This window comes from Schistosoma haematobium, chromosome 4 (genome assembly GCF_000699445.3).
Source record: "Schistosoma haematobium chromosome 4, whole genome shotgun sequence".
Lineage (NCBI taxonomy): Eukaryota > Metazoa > Platyhelminthes > Trematoda > Strigeidida > Schistosomatidae > Schistosoma > Schistosoma haematobium.
In genome coordinates this window covers 19,218,640-19,233,540 of record NC_067199.1, presented here as the reverse complement: position 1 = coordinate 19,233,540, position 14,901 = coordinate 19,218,640, and the positions used below count along the sequence as shown (strand labels likewise).

Below are 14,901 nucleotides of genomic sequence, written 5' to 3'. Positions count from 1 at the left end.
CTTCCGGGCAACTAAGGTTGATTAGAAACTTTGTTACCAATCGGGTCAGTTCAGTATACCTTCATTAATAGAGTGGAGACTCGTTCAAAGGAAAGCCACTGGTTCAAAAAGACTGGGACTCATACTTTCTTCAAGTTTTAATCATCTTCATAGTATATGAGAATCATTCTGATATCCATAGCTATTTGGAACGGTATCTGTAACGTGGCTATAATCTGTGGTTTTTCGCATAGCTTCCTCTCTAGAATATGATGAATTATACCAACGTATGGTGAAAATTGTCAATCATTTACAGCCTTTACTCACACAATAATTAATTCCATCATCTTTAGTTAAAATCTTAGATTTCTACTTATATCATCAACCATCGCATGATGTGATGAGTCAACCAACCCTCATCAATAAGCTTTAATTATTTCTGTACTTAAAAAATATGTTTTTACAGCTATGGATGTCAACAGATATGTTTTGGTGATATTAATTCCTGTTTTTACAATGATTTTTATCTACAAGCATGAGCATGAATGAAAACGGTTTAACTAGAAATCCATGATACCCTATCAGTTGCCTGATCGATTCTTATCTTTTTAGCTATCATTACATAGATTTCTGGACAAGTTTAGGCTGCAATAGCATTTACTGAACTCCAGATACCCAGCAGACATTTTCCTGATATTTTCTATTTTAGCAGATATATGTATTTTTCGCTCTTTGCATATTAATTTACCGTAAGCTGTTTGGTTTCGACCGCTAGTATAGTAGTTAAATGAATTTCTGTCTTATTTAAGTATTGTTTTATTTATTAAGTATGCTTTTGCAGTTAAATGACTTAGTCCTGAGAAAGTAGACCACAGGTTTGAACATATTCCTATATATTTCGGTATGACCAGTAGCGTAGTATCACTAACTCTGATATGCACATGCCAAATGTGGTTCAAAACTGAGTACGTGACCTATGTTTGATAAATAAGCACTACATATATTATACATTCTTTTAACCGTTGAAGTATTAAATATTTACCTGTGTGTTGTGTCGTTATCGATGAACGTTTATGATTAGTCACTTTGCTGAATTGTGAATTAGATTCCCCCAACTGATGTGTATTTTAGTGACTTGCATTTATTCGCCTTGCCCTTAATTTTATTTTATTTTCAAACTGAATGAGAAAATGAATTAGTAATGTCTTATTTATAACAGTTTACTTTTATAAAAGGCGATTTTATGTTCATTCTTTCTAAATAAAACATTCTCAGTTCCTTTAATATTAGTGGTATCTATTACTTTCTAATAAAATGTAATTTGATAGGAAGGATTACTTCCGACTAGATGGTTGGGAGGATGATAGTCGAAGACATCGTAGACTTATTCCTAATCCACATGGTACGAATTATTCCTCTTCTGCTTTTTACAATGATAATATGCGTCGTCGTTCTGTTTGTCAAAACCACTCTCAACAGTTGGCGGACCTCCTCAAAGAAGCTGGGATACAACATGCCTGTGATTTTTCAACTAATTCTGAATCAACGGATAAGAATTCAGTACAGTATGAACTTCCTCATGACAATACATTAATGAATTCAACGATGAATGAATCAGTGGATAGCTCGGAAACTACAAATCCTGTTACTTTAACTTGGTTTCAAGAAGATTCACTTTACCCTGGTCGCCTATGCATTGATTTTAAAAGTTAGTGTTTTTGCAAAATATCTCCAATGATCTAATAACTATACTTTACAAAAGTATTGTTTGTAATTAAATAAGCGACCTTAGAGTTCATCTGATCTTCAGCCCATTATTCTTAAGTCACACATTTACTGCAGATTGAAACCTTTAGTTCTATGTAGTTTAGTATTTGCATAATTTTTATATAAAACGGTGTTTAACAAGTGTGCAGATTAATTATGCCAACAGCGCTTATATATCACAATTTTAACTTTACAAATATCTGTGTGCCAATGAATGCGGTAATTGCATTGTACATCAGTTCGTTCTATATCACTCTATATTTGTGGAACTAGGTTTTTGAAAGTTAAAGACTTGAAGGTTTTTGATCATACTTTTCTTCACAAATAGTGTACCGATTCAGTGGATGATTTTGAAATGGACCATAAGCTACTCAGTAACATCGAAAAGTCGTTTATTACGGTTGTAAATCGTCATCAGCTGAGGTAGTTGGGACATGTATTACGTAAACGTAACCACGACCTAGATTAGTCTTGTTAGCCTGTGGACGAACGATAACATGGCATCAGCCAATGAAGTTTTTGACTATTAATCTGAGTCGTGTTAGTAGATACAGACTATCTGATTCAGATTCGCACAATAACCGCAATTAGTGTTGATAAATTATTGACGATATGGCTTTGAACCAGTCAAGATGGTATGGATGAAGCTACCCTATCTCACCTAAATCTCGAGTTGAAGTATTCCTTGATATTTAACCATGTTTTCCATTTCCTCATAGTACAATCTTAATGATTAGTTTTTCTCAATATTGTTGCCACAACAGTTATTTTGGGTCCTTTGCTATTTGTCTTGCTACTTTCATCCAGTTGTGATAATGTAATATGCCAAATTATGATATGCACATTGTTGACAAACTCTGCCTTGATAATAACTGATTAACTACCTGATGTTCTGTTCATCAAAGCTTGTGTATTTTTCGTTTTTATCACTTGCTTATGCACTACAGAAAGTTCTTGAACTTATCTTTGGTTATATTAGTGAATATTTAAGTTCTTTTTAATATTTATGAAACTTTTTATAAGCTTCTGTTGTTATTACTATGATTCTCCTTAGGTCAGTAGTTATGTTAATTTTATTCTGTAAATAATTTTTTTTGCAGCTACGGCGTACCTATCAGTCCCATGTATTCTAGTTTCTCTTGGAGTAACTATACATGGTACATTATCCATTTCGAAGTATGAATTATATTTTGAACATGATACAGATCATCCTAACAATAGATCGATTGATCAACGTGTAAGTTCAAACTTAAGATTGTAGTGTTCAAACAGCTCATTATATATATATATTCTGACGAGTCAGTGAAAAATGATACCTAACCTATACTTTGAGTTTAAGATTTACTATTTTTAACCACTTAATGTACTACTAGAACAGAGTGAAGCTCGTTTTATCTGGAAAATGAAAACATTCTTAATTATCGAACTGTCTTTTCTCGTCTCAATTTTTTTTCATAGGTTTTAGCTTATATTGAACATATTTATAGTAGATGGTCATTATCAGAAATACGTGCAATTTTTAATCGTTCTTTTCTTCATCGTAAAGTTGCGCTTGAAATATTTGTAACTTCTAGAGGTAAGTGGAGAAGCATTTCATTTTCTCACTAAAAATTCAATAAAATGTCCTATTAAATAAATGCATATGGTTTGAATTATTATTTGAAAATACAGTTATGTTATTACAAGGAATTGTAATTTTTTATTCATTTTTCGCAGCGGGCAATTGCTGTTTTGGTTATTGGACAGCATTTGTTGATCCCAGGATAGTAACTAATGTCGTTCTATTTAACTGTTTTTGGTCATCAAGTCATACTGTTCAGTGTTGCAGTACGATTATTAGACATAGTCTAAAACAGTGATGCACTTTACCTTGGTTTTAAGTGATTGAAGACAATCGACAAAAAACCCTGTATATACGCATTCGTTTAGTTGAGTCTCCAATCGTCAACGCTACAGGAAAGTGGTATTTCTGTAGGATTCAAGGTTGTTTTATGCACTGTGTTAAATTATCAGTAGTGTACCTTAATGCATTGATAAAGCCTGAAAATGTGATCCTTTGACAGCGCGCCCGGTAATTTTTGCGTTGACTTTGTTCATTGTAGTGTAGATAGCTGATCTAGGATGTTACAATCTTTTAAACAACTTAGTATTTTCTAAAATTAGCCTGTTTTGTTTACGTATCTGGAAGCCATCTGTTAAGGTGAAATCTTTTATGTTGCAAAAATTATCTCCAGGAGTCACTGTCTGCAATAAACAGTTTTGTGCTAGCTATCTTTGTTCTTTAAAGTCAATTTTCATATCTCTTCTAAAACACTATTGCTCTTTTTCTTTGAAACGTCCTCATTCATCCTTAACGGCTGATCTGTTATACGGCGTTCATTTAAGTTGTCACGTACAATTATTACTAAACAAACATTTTGAATTATTCGAGTTCCTGGGTAAACATCAACACTGGAATGCAAATAAATGAAAATGACTAGTCCTAGAGAGGATAGAATATGCGTCATGGGTTCCACTTCTAGCTACTTTCTATCTATTCTATGTCGACAAATTTCATTATTCACCTGTTTTTTTTTTCTTTTTTTAGGCTCTGTACTGTTTGCATTTACAGATATGAACACTGTGAAATTGGTTGTAAATGCTTTACCTGAAGTAGGCATAGGTACAAGATATGGTCTTCCTATATCTAGAGCATCGACATTAGCTAGTCCCAGTAAAATATTTCAGTTATCCGATATGACACAACGTTGGCAACATCGTGAATTGTCAAACTTTGATTATCTAATGTATTTAAACACTATAGCTGGTCGTAGTTATAATGACTTGAATCAGTATCCAATATTTCCATGGGTTATATCAAATTATACTACAAAAGAACTAGATCTATCTTCTCCATCTAATTATCGTGATTTATCTAAACCAATTGGTGCAATTAATCCTAAACGTAAAGCATTTTTTGATGAACGTTACGAAAACTGGGAAGATGAAACTCAACCACCATTTCATTACGGTACACATTATAGTACAGCAGCATTTGTATTAAATTATTTACTCCGTGTTGAACCATTCACTACTGTATTTCTTAATCTTCAGGTGAGTATAGTTTATATTAACTTGGTTGAATTTCGTTTAAGCAACATGTGATCTTGAACAATTCTCCGAGTTTGATTCTGATGTATACATTTCATATGGCCGAGCTCAATCAACTTCTTGAGTAAGACAACTAAGAATGATTCAAAGGCTTATACTGACTAACTTCAATCAAAATTCATGCACAAACTCGTATATATATATATATATATATATATATATATATATATATATATATATATATATATCGCTTTCAGATGATTAAGCCAGATTCTCAGACAATCGCGCTTGTCTATTTGCTATGGATAATTAAGCCGAATAGCTTGCATCCTTTAGCACCTCTCACTTATTATTCGGCCTTTAACCGATATATCTTTTTTGCACAATTTGTCGTCTTTCCCTGACAATGTTTTTGAAATCGTAGATGATACATATGTCGTCTTTCCCTCCTAAAAAATAAGTCCAATTTTCTGGATTCAGCTGAAGGATTATATGTGATTATTACATTAGAATATTTCGAAATTTAGTGTATTTCTGAATTGCTGAGCAACAGAAAATTAAAAACAAATAGGTCAAGAAGATGTACTTCACTGTTGAAACTCTTCTCACTCTTAGTGCCCAATGATTCAAAGTAAAACCTCGTTTTATGGTTAACATCTGGAAAAAAAACACATCCGTTCAGAGTTAGTGTTATACCGTAGACTGTAAAATCTAAGATTATGGCATCAATCTTTCAACATCTCACATTTTTTTGCACATATTCTTATTTTGAAGTTGTTTCCAGCTCACAGTGTTATTTTGAGACTGGTCTATGTTGATGCCTAATACGATAATAGATATCGAACTATTCGTTCCCCCTAGCTATTTTAAATTTCGAAAACGGCTTGATGAGGTGATAGTTAACGAATTAAACACTTGTCTTTCATTCTAATCGTTCTACGCTATCTATTGATAAGCGTGCCGTATGCTGAATACCTACTGATGAGAAATATATTTCTCAGTACTTCTGTGTGTACCACTTTGCCATATAAGGTGATTGACACACAATGTTTTTTTTTCATTTCTGTTCTTTAATCTATCTTAAAAACTATCCCAAAATGTTTTCATTGCTAAAAAAGAATATTGTGTTAACCTATGGTATGTGAATTTAAGTTTTTTCGATTGAGGTAAATAAAGTGTTAAGGATTCTGTGCTCCCCAGCTTTTCATTCTGCTTCAAGAATGATTATGGTATAGTTAGGTACAAGTATGATTTCATTTTGGAAATTATCTAACGTGTACGATGAATTGTTACTTTACAGATTGTAATCTAGAAACCGACCGAACTTGATAATATAAACCTTTGTTCGATACGGCGTAAATGTTTGTTACGTTTGCTTACATTATACTATACCTCATACATACACCTCAAAGCTTCTAAACGTTGAATATCATGTTAATTTGTACCTTCCTTTTTTCAATTTTCTTTTGCTTTTCGGTGACTTGTTCTCGGTCGTTACCGGTTTCTTAATAACTTTTTCCATTTCGTTTGCTTCCTTAATTTTACTAATTAGTATTGTAGAGATGTAGAGAAACGTTTATATATGTTCCTTGTAATTTCATGTTACATCGCTTACAATGTATATCTTAACTAGTCATTTCTGGGAAAGTCATGTCATTGATTACCACTGCATGACCGATTCACTTAACAGCACGTACTATCTGGCATCATATTTGTACTAGGGATTTGTTTAGTCACTGATCTTCTAAAAATTTCGTGTTTCATTTTCATTAAATTACTCTATAAAATCCAAATATTCCTCTCAAATTGTATCTTAGATTCCTAAACTTCTTTATCATCACCGTTACCATTTCTACCTCTACTACTCTGGGATTCGGCCTGACAGTTTCACCTTGTTGTGCTAATAGAGTATGACAACTTGTACCGATGTACACGTGTGCCAGGTTCTAGGTTGAATATAACTGACTGATTCTACATGAAAATTCATTACTGTTTAGGAATCTATGTGGATTATATAGTTTGTTTTGTAAAAATAAACATTAATAATTTTGAATGTTTCAAGTTAACCAATAAAAATAAAATTACCGCTAGTGTTTTTTATTAGTCATTCTGTTATTATTTTGTTGTTTAAGTAAAGGTATTGGCATATTTGTATACCAACTAATCCTACTGATCTCGACATGTCTGTATTATAAGTTGCTGAGGAGATTTTGATCTGTTTAATGAGCGATAAGTATTCCATTTTTTATTTCAAAATCATATTGTTGTACAAGTTTAGCGTACTTCTATCATTATTATCAGTCTGAACCAATGTGACGACGCAATATATATAGGTAACTGTGTTGTCAGAATCACAGAAATAGTCCACCCACAAAAAATTAACTAATCTTTTAGTTCTGCCAGTCAATGTTCTCGGAACACAAAATATCAAACTGTAGGTTGACATGTTAATATGATGCTGGATTTATCAATGTTTGGTTCATTTAATATGGTCTAATGTGATTGTGTTGAGCTGTAGGATCAACTATTTCTACAAAGTCTGTTATTTCCAGTAGTGGTATATGCCTATGACTAACTATTTTTTATCTTTCTTATATTAATTTTCACTTTTCTTTCATGTCCTATAATGAAAAAGGGTGGAAAATTCGACCACCCCGATCGAATATTTTATTCAGTTGCTAAAACATGGGAAAATTGTCAAATTAATACATCTGATGTAAAAGAATTAATTCCAGAATTCTTCTACTTCCCTGAAATGTTTGAAAATTTAAATGATCTTGATTTAGGCGTCACAGATGATGGTATAAATGTTGACACTGTGATACTTCCACCATGGGCAAAATCACCCGAAGAATTTGTCCGAATCAACCGTGAGGTAGGATAGATTTTCTGTGGGTGTTTTTTCTAAAAGAATTCTATTTTATATTGTGGCGCTTTTCTTATTGTACTTTATTTCTCGGAACTACTCCTAAAGTATTTTTCTTATTGACAGCATATCTGTATAAACCATACTAAATACTACTATTATAATTAATCAGTCACTTTAAAAGATGGAAAGTGAATATGACTGTGAGATTAATTACAGTTATGAACCTTATAATATTCGAAGTTTTCACTTGACTGTTGACTTTTATTTCTGCACATGTAACCTTTAGCATGAATTTCTTGGCTGATTCACTTGATTGGCCTGATGTGTATTTTTTACGCCTAATAAGCCTGTACTTCGAAAGTAAAATCGCTGACTTTTTTTAAACTTTAACTTGGAATCTCCACATTATAAAATTTGAATTACGTTTTCATAGAATACAACTTATCTTCTCTATTTTTTCCGATAGGTAGCTACTACTAAATTACGATGTGTAATTATATTTTAGCAGTAAAATGTTTATCCATTCTTAATACTAGATATCTGGCTACAATACGTAATTGTTCATATTCAGTAATTGGTGTAAATTTCGAATCCTTGAAATTCAATAAAACTACACATATTTTGTAAATATTCATGTATTTTTAAAATAATCTAATAGTTTTACTGCATTTTGTCATAAAATGACATTAACTCTCGTTCAAATTATGTTCATTATATTTTTTTCCACCAGAATAATCGCGGTATTGATCATCTTCGTACCCATTGTTAGTGACTGGTAATAACTATACTAACATTCTTTACATGTCTTCACCAAGAAACTGCATACATTAAATCGTCTAGTACCAAGACTAAAGAAGCTGAATATACATGCTAAATGTCATATCTACTTAATTCAGAATTTAGTCTCAAATTGTGCTTTCATTATCTATGTCGAAGATTTAAAGATTAAACAATTAAAAATAGAATGATATATTTATGTTCAAGCTTAGAAGTAGTTATCGTTAATAGACGAATATAATGCACCTTTTGAATAATCAGTAGTCCGTATTGATTTCTTTTTTATTCTTGTCTATTATTATCTTATGACATGCATGGAATCGTACAAATTCATTAATGAGAATGTTTTAATTAATACTAACAATTCTACATCATCTCTGCTTATAATGCTTGTGACTTAAGGCAATATCGAGACAATTCGCACAGGATGCACAAATGTCAATAAGAGACTGATCTATTGTGATCTTAAACACCAATAGGATGATCCAATTAACGAATACAAAAATGAATTGAACTTCACGCCATTGCACAAGATAGTGGATGTCTCGACTCAGTATCTAAGTGAATAACGCTATGAAGTTTGAAACGAGTGGCACTCGGTTCGACTCCCCAAGTGAACATCAACTCGGATGCGGGTTTATCCAGCTGATGAGTCCTAACTAGGACGAAACGCGCGTCCTGGATTCAACTGCTAGCCACCATCCATCCCTGCTTATACTGTTTTTGCCTTAAAGCACATATGTCAATGCGAGACTGATTAATTGCAGTTCCAAACATCAGTGGGAAGACTCAAATAACAAATACAAAAATGAATTGATTCTGTATTTTGTTCTTAATGTACTTAATCTACCTGATATTCTTTTACAATTTATTAAAGGCATTAGAATCTGAATTAGTTTCATGTCAATTACATAATTGGATTGATCTTATATTTGGTTATAAACAACGTGGACCTGAAGCCGTTCGTGCTACTAATGTATTTCATTATTTAACCTATGATGGAACTGTCGATTGGGATAAGGTGAATAAAGTTTGTTTTAAATGTATAACGTAATTAACTTTGCGAATTCGTTTTTCAATTACTACTATGATACAACTTCATTTTTACATATTGTCTGATTGTTAACGAATCAATAAAATAGGGTAAGTGTACATATAAGAAATCTATAAAGTTCTCTATAAACAATCTATTAATTAAGGTGATAATGAAAATGGAAATAATTAATTGATCCCTTTTCTTCCAGTATTATTCAACACGTCAATAATAATAAAAGTAATATTTACAGACAACTTCAGAACCCATGCCAATTTACAGGCGTAATCGGTTCACTACATGTAAAGATGTACTTACTACATTTAGCAGGTTTTACTCATATAGTTTGGATAGTTCTGAACACATGAGGATGTACACGAACCTAAAATATTGACTGTTTGCAGAAAACATGTTTGTAGTTAATATACCACAGTTAATCTAATACGAACTTGATGCTCAACATAATCCACCGACTTAAAGATCTGTTTGCATGCTTTAAGGATTGTATTTCAGAATGATCAGTCTGCATAAATGTGATGGCATATGTTTCAACTGGGGAATAGCTGTCCTTCAACTACTGAGGAAATTCCTAAAGGATCACTTAGGGTTAAAACAGTCAGACAGAGGAATCATGGATGTGTTAAATAGATATCACAAATAAAGATTTTCCTAATGATTAATTCATATACATAGTTTTTCCATATATCGAAAAATAAAGTGTAAGTTAACACAACAAATACTAATATATTCAACTAAATTACTATACCAACTAGATGAGGTGTACTAATTTTACTACCTGGTTAGACATACGTTGACAGATAAAGTGATTAAAATTACAGCTAACTGGTTTATTTCTAATCTATTCTTTAAACCACTGGTCTATGGCTAATGTGGAGAAAAAATAGATTCGTCTTGTCGAAATATCAATAATAATTTGAATCACATTTATCTTTATATTTTGTTTATCATCTTACCCTATATTTATTTTTCTTTCCTTAAACAGATTACCGATTCTCTTTTAATCAAAGCCATTCAAGATCAAATTCAAAGTTTTGGTCAAACACCAGGTCAATTGTTGACCAAACCTCATCCACGAAGAAATTCAGCTCTACATCATAACCCTGAAATATTTAATCTACTTAATGAAGAGTTTTGTATGAGTTTAAAATTTCAGTCACATTCCCCAGTTGTATATTTATTCAGTAATACATCATCAAAAGTTCTACCGTTTCCTTCGGTGTTTGCTATAACTGAAAATAGAACTATAGTAGTTTGTAAATGGAATAGTTTAGCTGCAGGTATTTTCCTGTTATTGTTGTTTTTTTTGGAAAATTAATTAAAATTCTCATTTGTTTGCTGAGGTAATGATCGACACTTGAAAAAAATGAATCGTAAATTTACACTACATTCTGTTTTTTATTATTTAAAAAAAAATGAAACAAAATAAATAATACAAAAATAAAACTTTAAGTTACATTCTATTCCATGATGATTATCATCATGAATGTTACCTAATCTCTTCAATTATCAACACTAGTTATTACAACACTAGCTTACTTTAATTTGAATCATAGCAAATAATTGTATGAATATCAGTTACAGGTTGCATAGATTAAATTGATAGGACTATAATTATTTATAAACGAATCAATGAGATTTAACATGGCGTTTGTTGGAGTTTTGCACAAACTTTATTTACACCTATACACAGCTTTAAGATATTTTGACATTAAAGTTAATGTTAATTTATGATGAAAACTTTTATTCTCATTCTTAATGTTAACTTCCAACTTTTATTCTTTATTTAAACTCTTCAAACTATTTCATAACCCTTTTTCGACTCTAGTAAGTTGTTCAGGTTTGTTAAGGATTCTTTAGTGTTGCTCAAAGATCATTCATAAACTATGGTCTCGTCATTAAATTCATTGTCTTGGTTATTCACTTAATTTTTCCTGGGAAAAATTTGGTTTACATCAATAATTCTCATTCATGGTTGTTTAATTAAAATAATAACTGAATATTTCACTGATTCATTAATCTTCTACTGATTTATTATTGTTATTACAGAGGATAACTGTAGTTAGAAACTTAATACAAATTTTTATGAATAGAATTAGTTTATTCACTTAATACAATTTCTGTGTGAAATTAATATTATAACTTATTTTTTACCTCTTAATGATAATAAATTGTTGCATTTTTCGATGATATTACTCAAAATTGTTCACAGCGGCGTCGGTGTGTACACTCTTTATCTTCCCTTAAACTGTGAGATTGCTTTATATCTTTCTTTTTACTAACTAATTCCTTCCTGTATCATATCCTTATACACAATTTTTCTTTTATATATTACTACCATTGAAGTAACTGCTACTGTGAATTTGGTGTTCATCGTGTTGTACGTGTATGAGTGGGGTATGGCAACTTGGACCGATGCGTATATGTTCCTGTTCCTACGTTGCAGATGACTGACTGACTGAAATTGTTGCATTCTATGTCAAATTGAATGTGATTGACGATAATATTGTCCTAATGTTTTGTGCATATTTGACTAAAATCATCTAATTACACATACCTATTGAAAGAAGAATAGAATCACTTTGTTAATTGTATTTTTACATAGTTAATTTCTTATAATTATATATCAATAAAATTGTTACGTGTATATTCAGTTTCTTAAAGTCTATCAATAAGAAGCCATGAATTCTATTCTCTCGCTTATTGATACTTGTTACTGAAGACTTATTATTTCTTAGACTGGAAACCATTTTCTTTTAATGTTTCATTCACTTACATTAATGTTAGGATATGTATACAACGGCTAGCTTGTTGATTGTGAGAATTATTTGTTCATAAGGACTAACTCACATGTGTGGTCTAATATCTTTTATTTGTCAGAGGAGTGATCGAAAGTGTTAATAATCTTAATGAGAATCGAAACTAGCCAAAGCCTTTATAATAATCCTTGTTCTGTGTAAGAATCAACGGTATCAGTAATTATGAATAAGGAATTTATTAGTTTTTATCGTTTTAATTTATATGAATTTGAATGTAATATGTAGTTTATTAATATGCTTTTTTTAATTTCTTCTCTTTCAGATGCAGTTTATCGAAAAGGTAAATAGTAAATTAGTCACGTTTTTTCTCTCTCGTTTTTCTTCATATCTGTTAAATGAACAATCATCTCTCATATATCTGACCTATAAATTACATCCTTTCTCCTATTTTATCTTTTACCTTTTGATTACTATGCAACTTGATTTGTTTATTTGAAATCTTAGATCACTTTATCTATTACTCATTTATTGACTTATGTTTTTCATTCAGTTTGATAAAAGAATAATTTTGCTGATTATTTTAAGACTAAAACAAAGAACCAATATTAAAATTTGCCTGACATTTTATTTATGAAAAGTGTAATCAACAATATTTAGTTATAGAAATCCTCAACAAAATTTTTTTTCAATAGTTTTACACAATTACTATTATATATAATTTTAATATTTTAATGAGATATGATTTAACAGATCATTTTAGATTAGTTTTGACAAGCAATTCAGTTTGCTTTTGTTTTTTAAACTAAACACATCATCAGGTAACTTGCATTACTTTCATTTTATAACTGTAAGCTAACAAAATTTATATACCGAAAGATAATAACTAAGAATTTTCGTCTAACTTTGAACGAATAGTTTCACAATATTTGGGCTTCGAGTTAATATGAGACATTAAAGAGGAAGAATGTATTTGTAAAATCTTTGCGAAAGAATTTGAAGTAAATTCAACCTTCCGCATGGCAATCTAGTCCAAACGTTTTCTTTGCCAGGCGAAACGTTGGATTTACTTCAAATTCTTTCGCTGAGATTTTACAAATACATTCTTCCTCTTTAATACAGAAAGATAAATTTACATATCTAGAGAAATTTCAACTGTACTTACGATTTTAAAGATTGATTGTATTCACAATTAAATCAATAATGTCTATTCATTATTCATTCCAAAACTATTATTATAGTTTGTTTATTAGGTAGTAGTTCTGTAAAACTACATATGTTATGTCGTATAAATGATTATCCTAGGTAATTGATGTGAATTTTGGAAATGAAAGAAACCGATTAAATTTTAGGTCAATTGAACATGCTGTTAGTCAGTTCTTGTCTTGAAAATGTGTGTCAATGATATTGTCTAGAAAGACAATCAAAGAATTAAAATGTAACTATCGGACTCTGATGTCTTCCTCTGAATCTACTAATATTCATCATCATGGTATGAATTCTGATTTTAGTTTATTGATGAAAAATTAAAATACACAAGTTTAACCATTCATTGTAATGTATGTGATTATGGTTAAATGATATGTTTATTTAATTACTAACAAAGCCATATATTTAATACTTCCATTTATCTTGTTATTATGGAAATGGATGGATAGCTCGCATCAACTCCGAAGTGTATTCAACTGATATGATAATGAATAATCAAGATCCACAAATCCAACATCCTAAAATTTCATCTAACAACACCAATAAAAATAATGAATCCTCTGTATCGTTAACGCATAGTTCCAATGCTTCTTTTATGCCCTCATCTTCTGGTATTACCAGTCAATCTATGTCATCATCACATTTGAAAGAAAATATATCAACAAAATATGGGCCAGATCAAGTACATGGTTTACCTTTAAAATCAGAAATAGTTTTACGTGAGTATTTATTATTACAAGTTTTATTAGACTGATACACTTACTTTGTGAACTATAATTTAAGTCTGATAAATTCGGAATCATTGTTTCCACTTGTATTCTCCTTAGTTAAACATTGTATGCTCACTTATTTTTTACAAAATACTGGAGATTGGACACTTTATTAACAATACTGCTACTCCCCTACATTACTTTAATCACTCATTTTCTCGTAAATGACTTCAATGAATTGACAAACTTGTTTAGAATAAACACTATCAAGTATACAAAGAATTTAACCGTCTCAACACAATTCATTAAGTCTGCTTAGACAATGGACAATATTTATTTATTACTTAATTGTCTTTAACAATACTCAATTATTATTTTTTTTAGAAATTCATTTCTTTACTGTTCAATACTTTTGGTTTTTGGTAGTATTTTTTTAATTTCTATTTTTAACTATCTTCAGCACTTGGTCGTTGTTTAGGACATGATTTTGATGAAAATATACGAATCACCAGCAACCAATTTGTTGTAACTGCTGATAGTCGAGCTGTAATATTATGCGGTTATTACGATAGATCATTTCGTATTTATGGATCAAATAATGGTAATTTGTGTGTTTTTTATCGTCATAACACAGTGTCATCTTTGTAATTTATCCATAAATAATTGATGATATATATTTACCTTGTGTTCTAC

General features: G+C 30.7%; 1 protein-coding gene across 2 annotated transcripts in view; it reads left to right on the top strand.

The window, feature by feature from the left end:
• Positions 1-14,901, top strand: part of MS3_00000433 (uncharacterized protein) — a 63,282-nt gene that overhangs the window by 34,863 nt on the left and 13,518 nt on the right. Inside the window, exons 28-37 of one of the 2 annotated variants that reach the window (XM_051208198.1) lie at positions 1,308-1,687; positions 2,847-2,983; positions 3,205-3,322; positions 4,334-4,839; positions 7,472-7,711; positions 9,360-9,503; positions 10,519-10,813; positions 12,615-12,632; positions 13,948-14,217; positions 14,669-14,809. In XM_051208198.1, coding sequence (XP_051066434.1) covers positions 1,308-1,687; positions 2,847-2,983; positions 3,205-3,322; positions 4,334-4,839; positions 7,472-7,711; positions 9,360-9,503; positions 10,519-10,813; positions 12,615-12,632; positions 13,948-14,217; positions 14,669-14,809 — 2,249 coding nt within the window. Of the gene's footprint in view, positions 1-1,307; positions 1,688-2,846; positions 2,984-3,204; positions 3,323-4,333; positions 5,023-7,471; positions 7,712-9,359; positions 9,504-10,518; positions 10,814-12,614; positions 12,633-13,947; positions 14,218-14,668; positions 14,810-14,901 lie in introns of those variants that run through there. The other variant, XM_051208199.1, reaches the window with a different exon arrangement.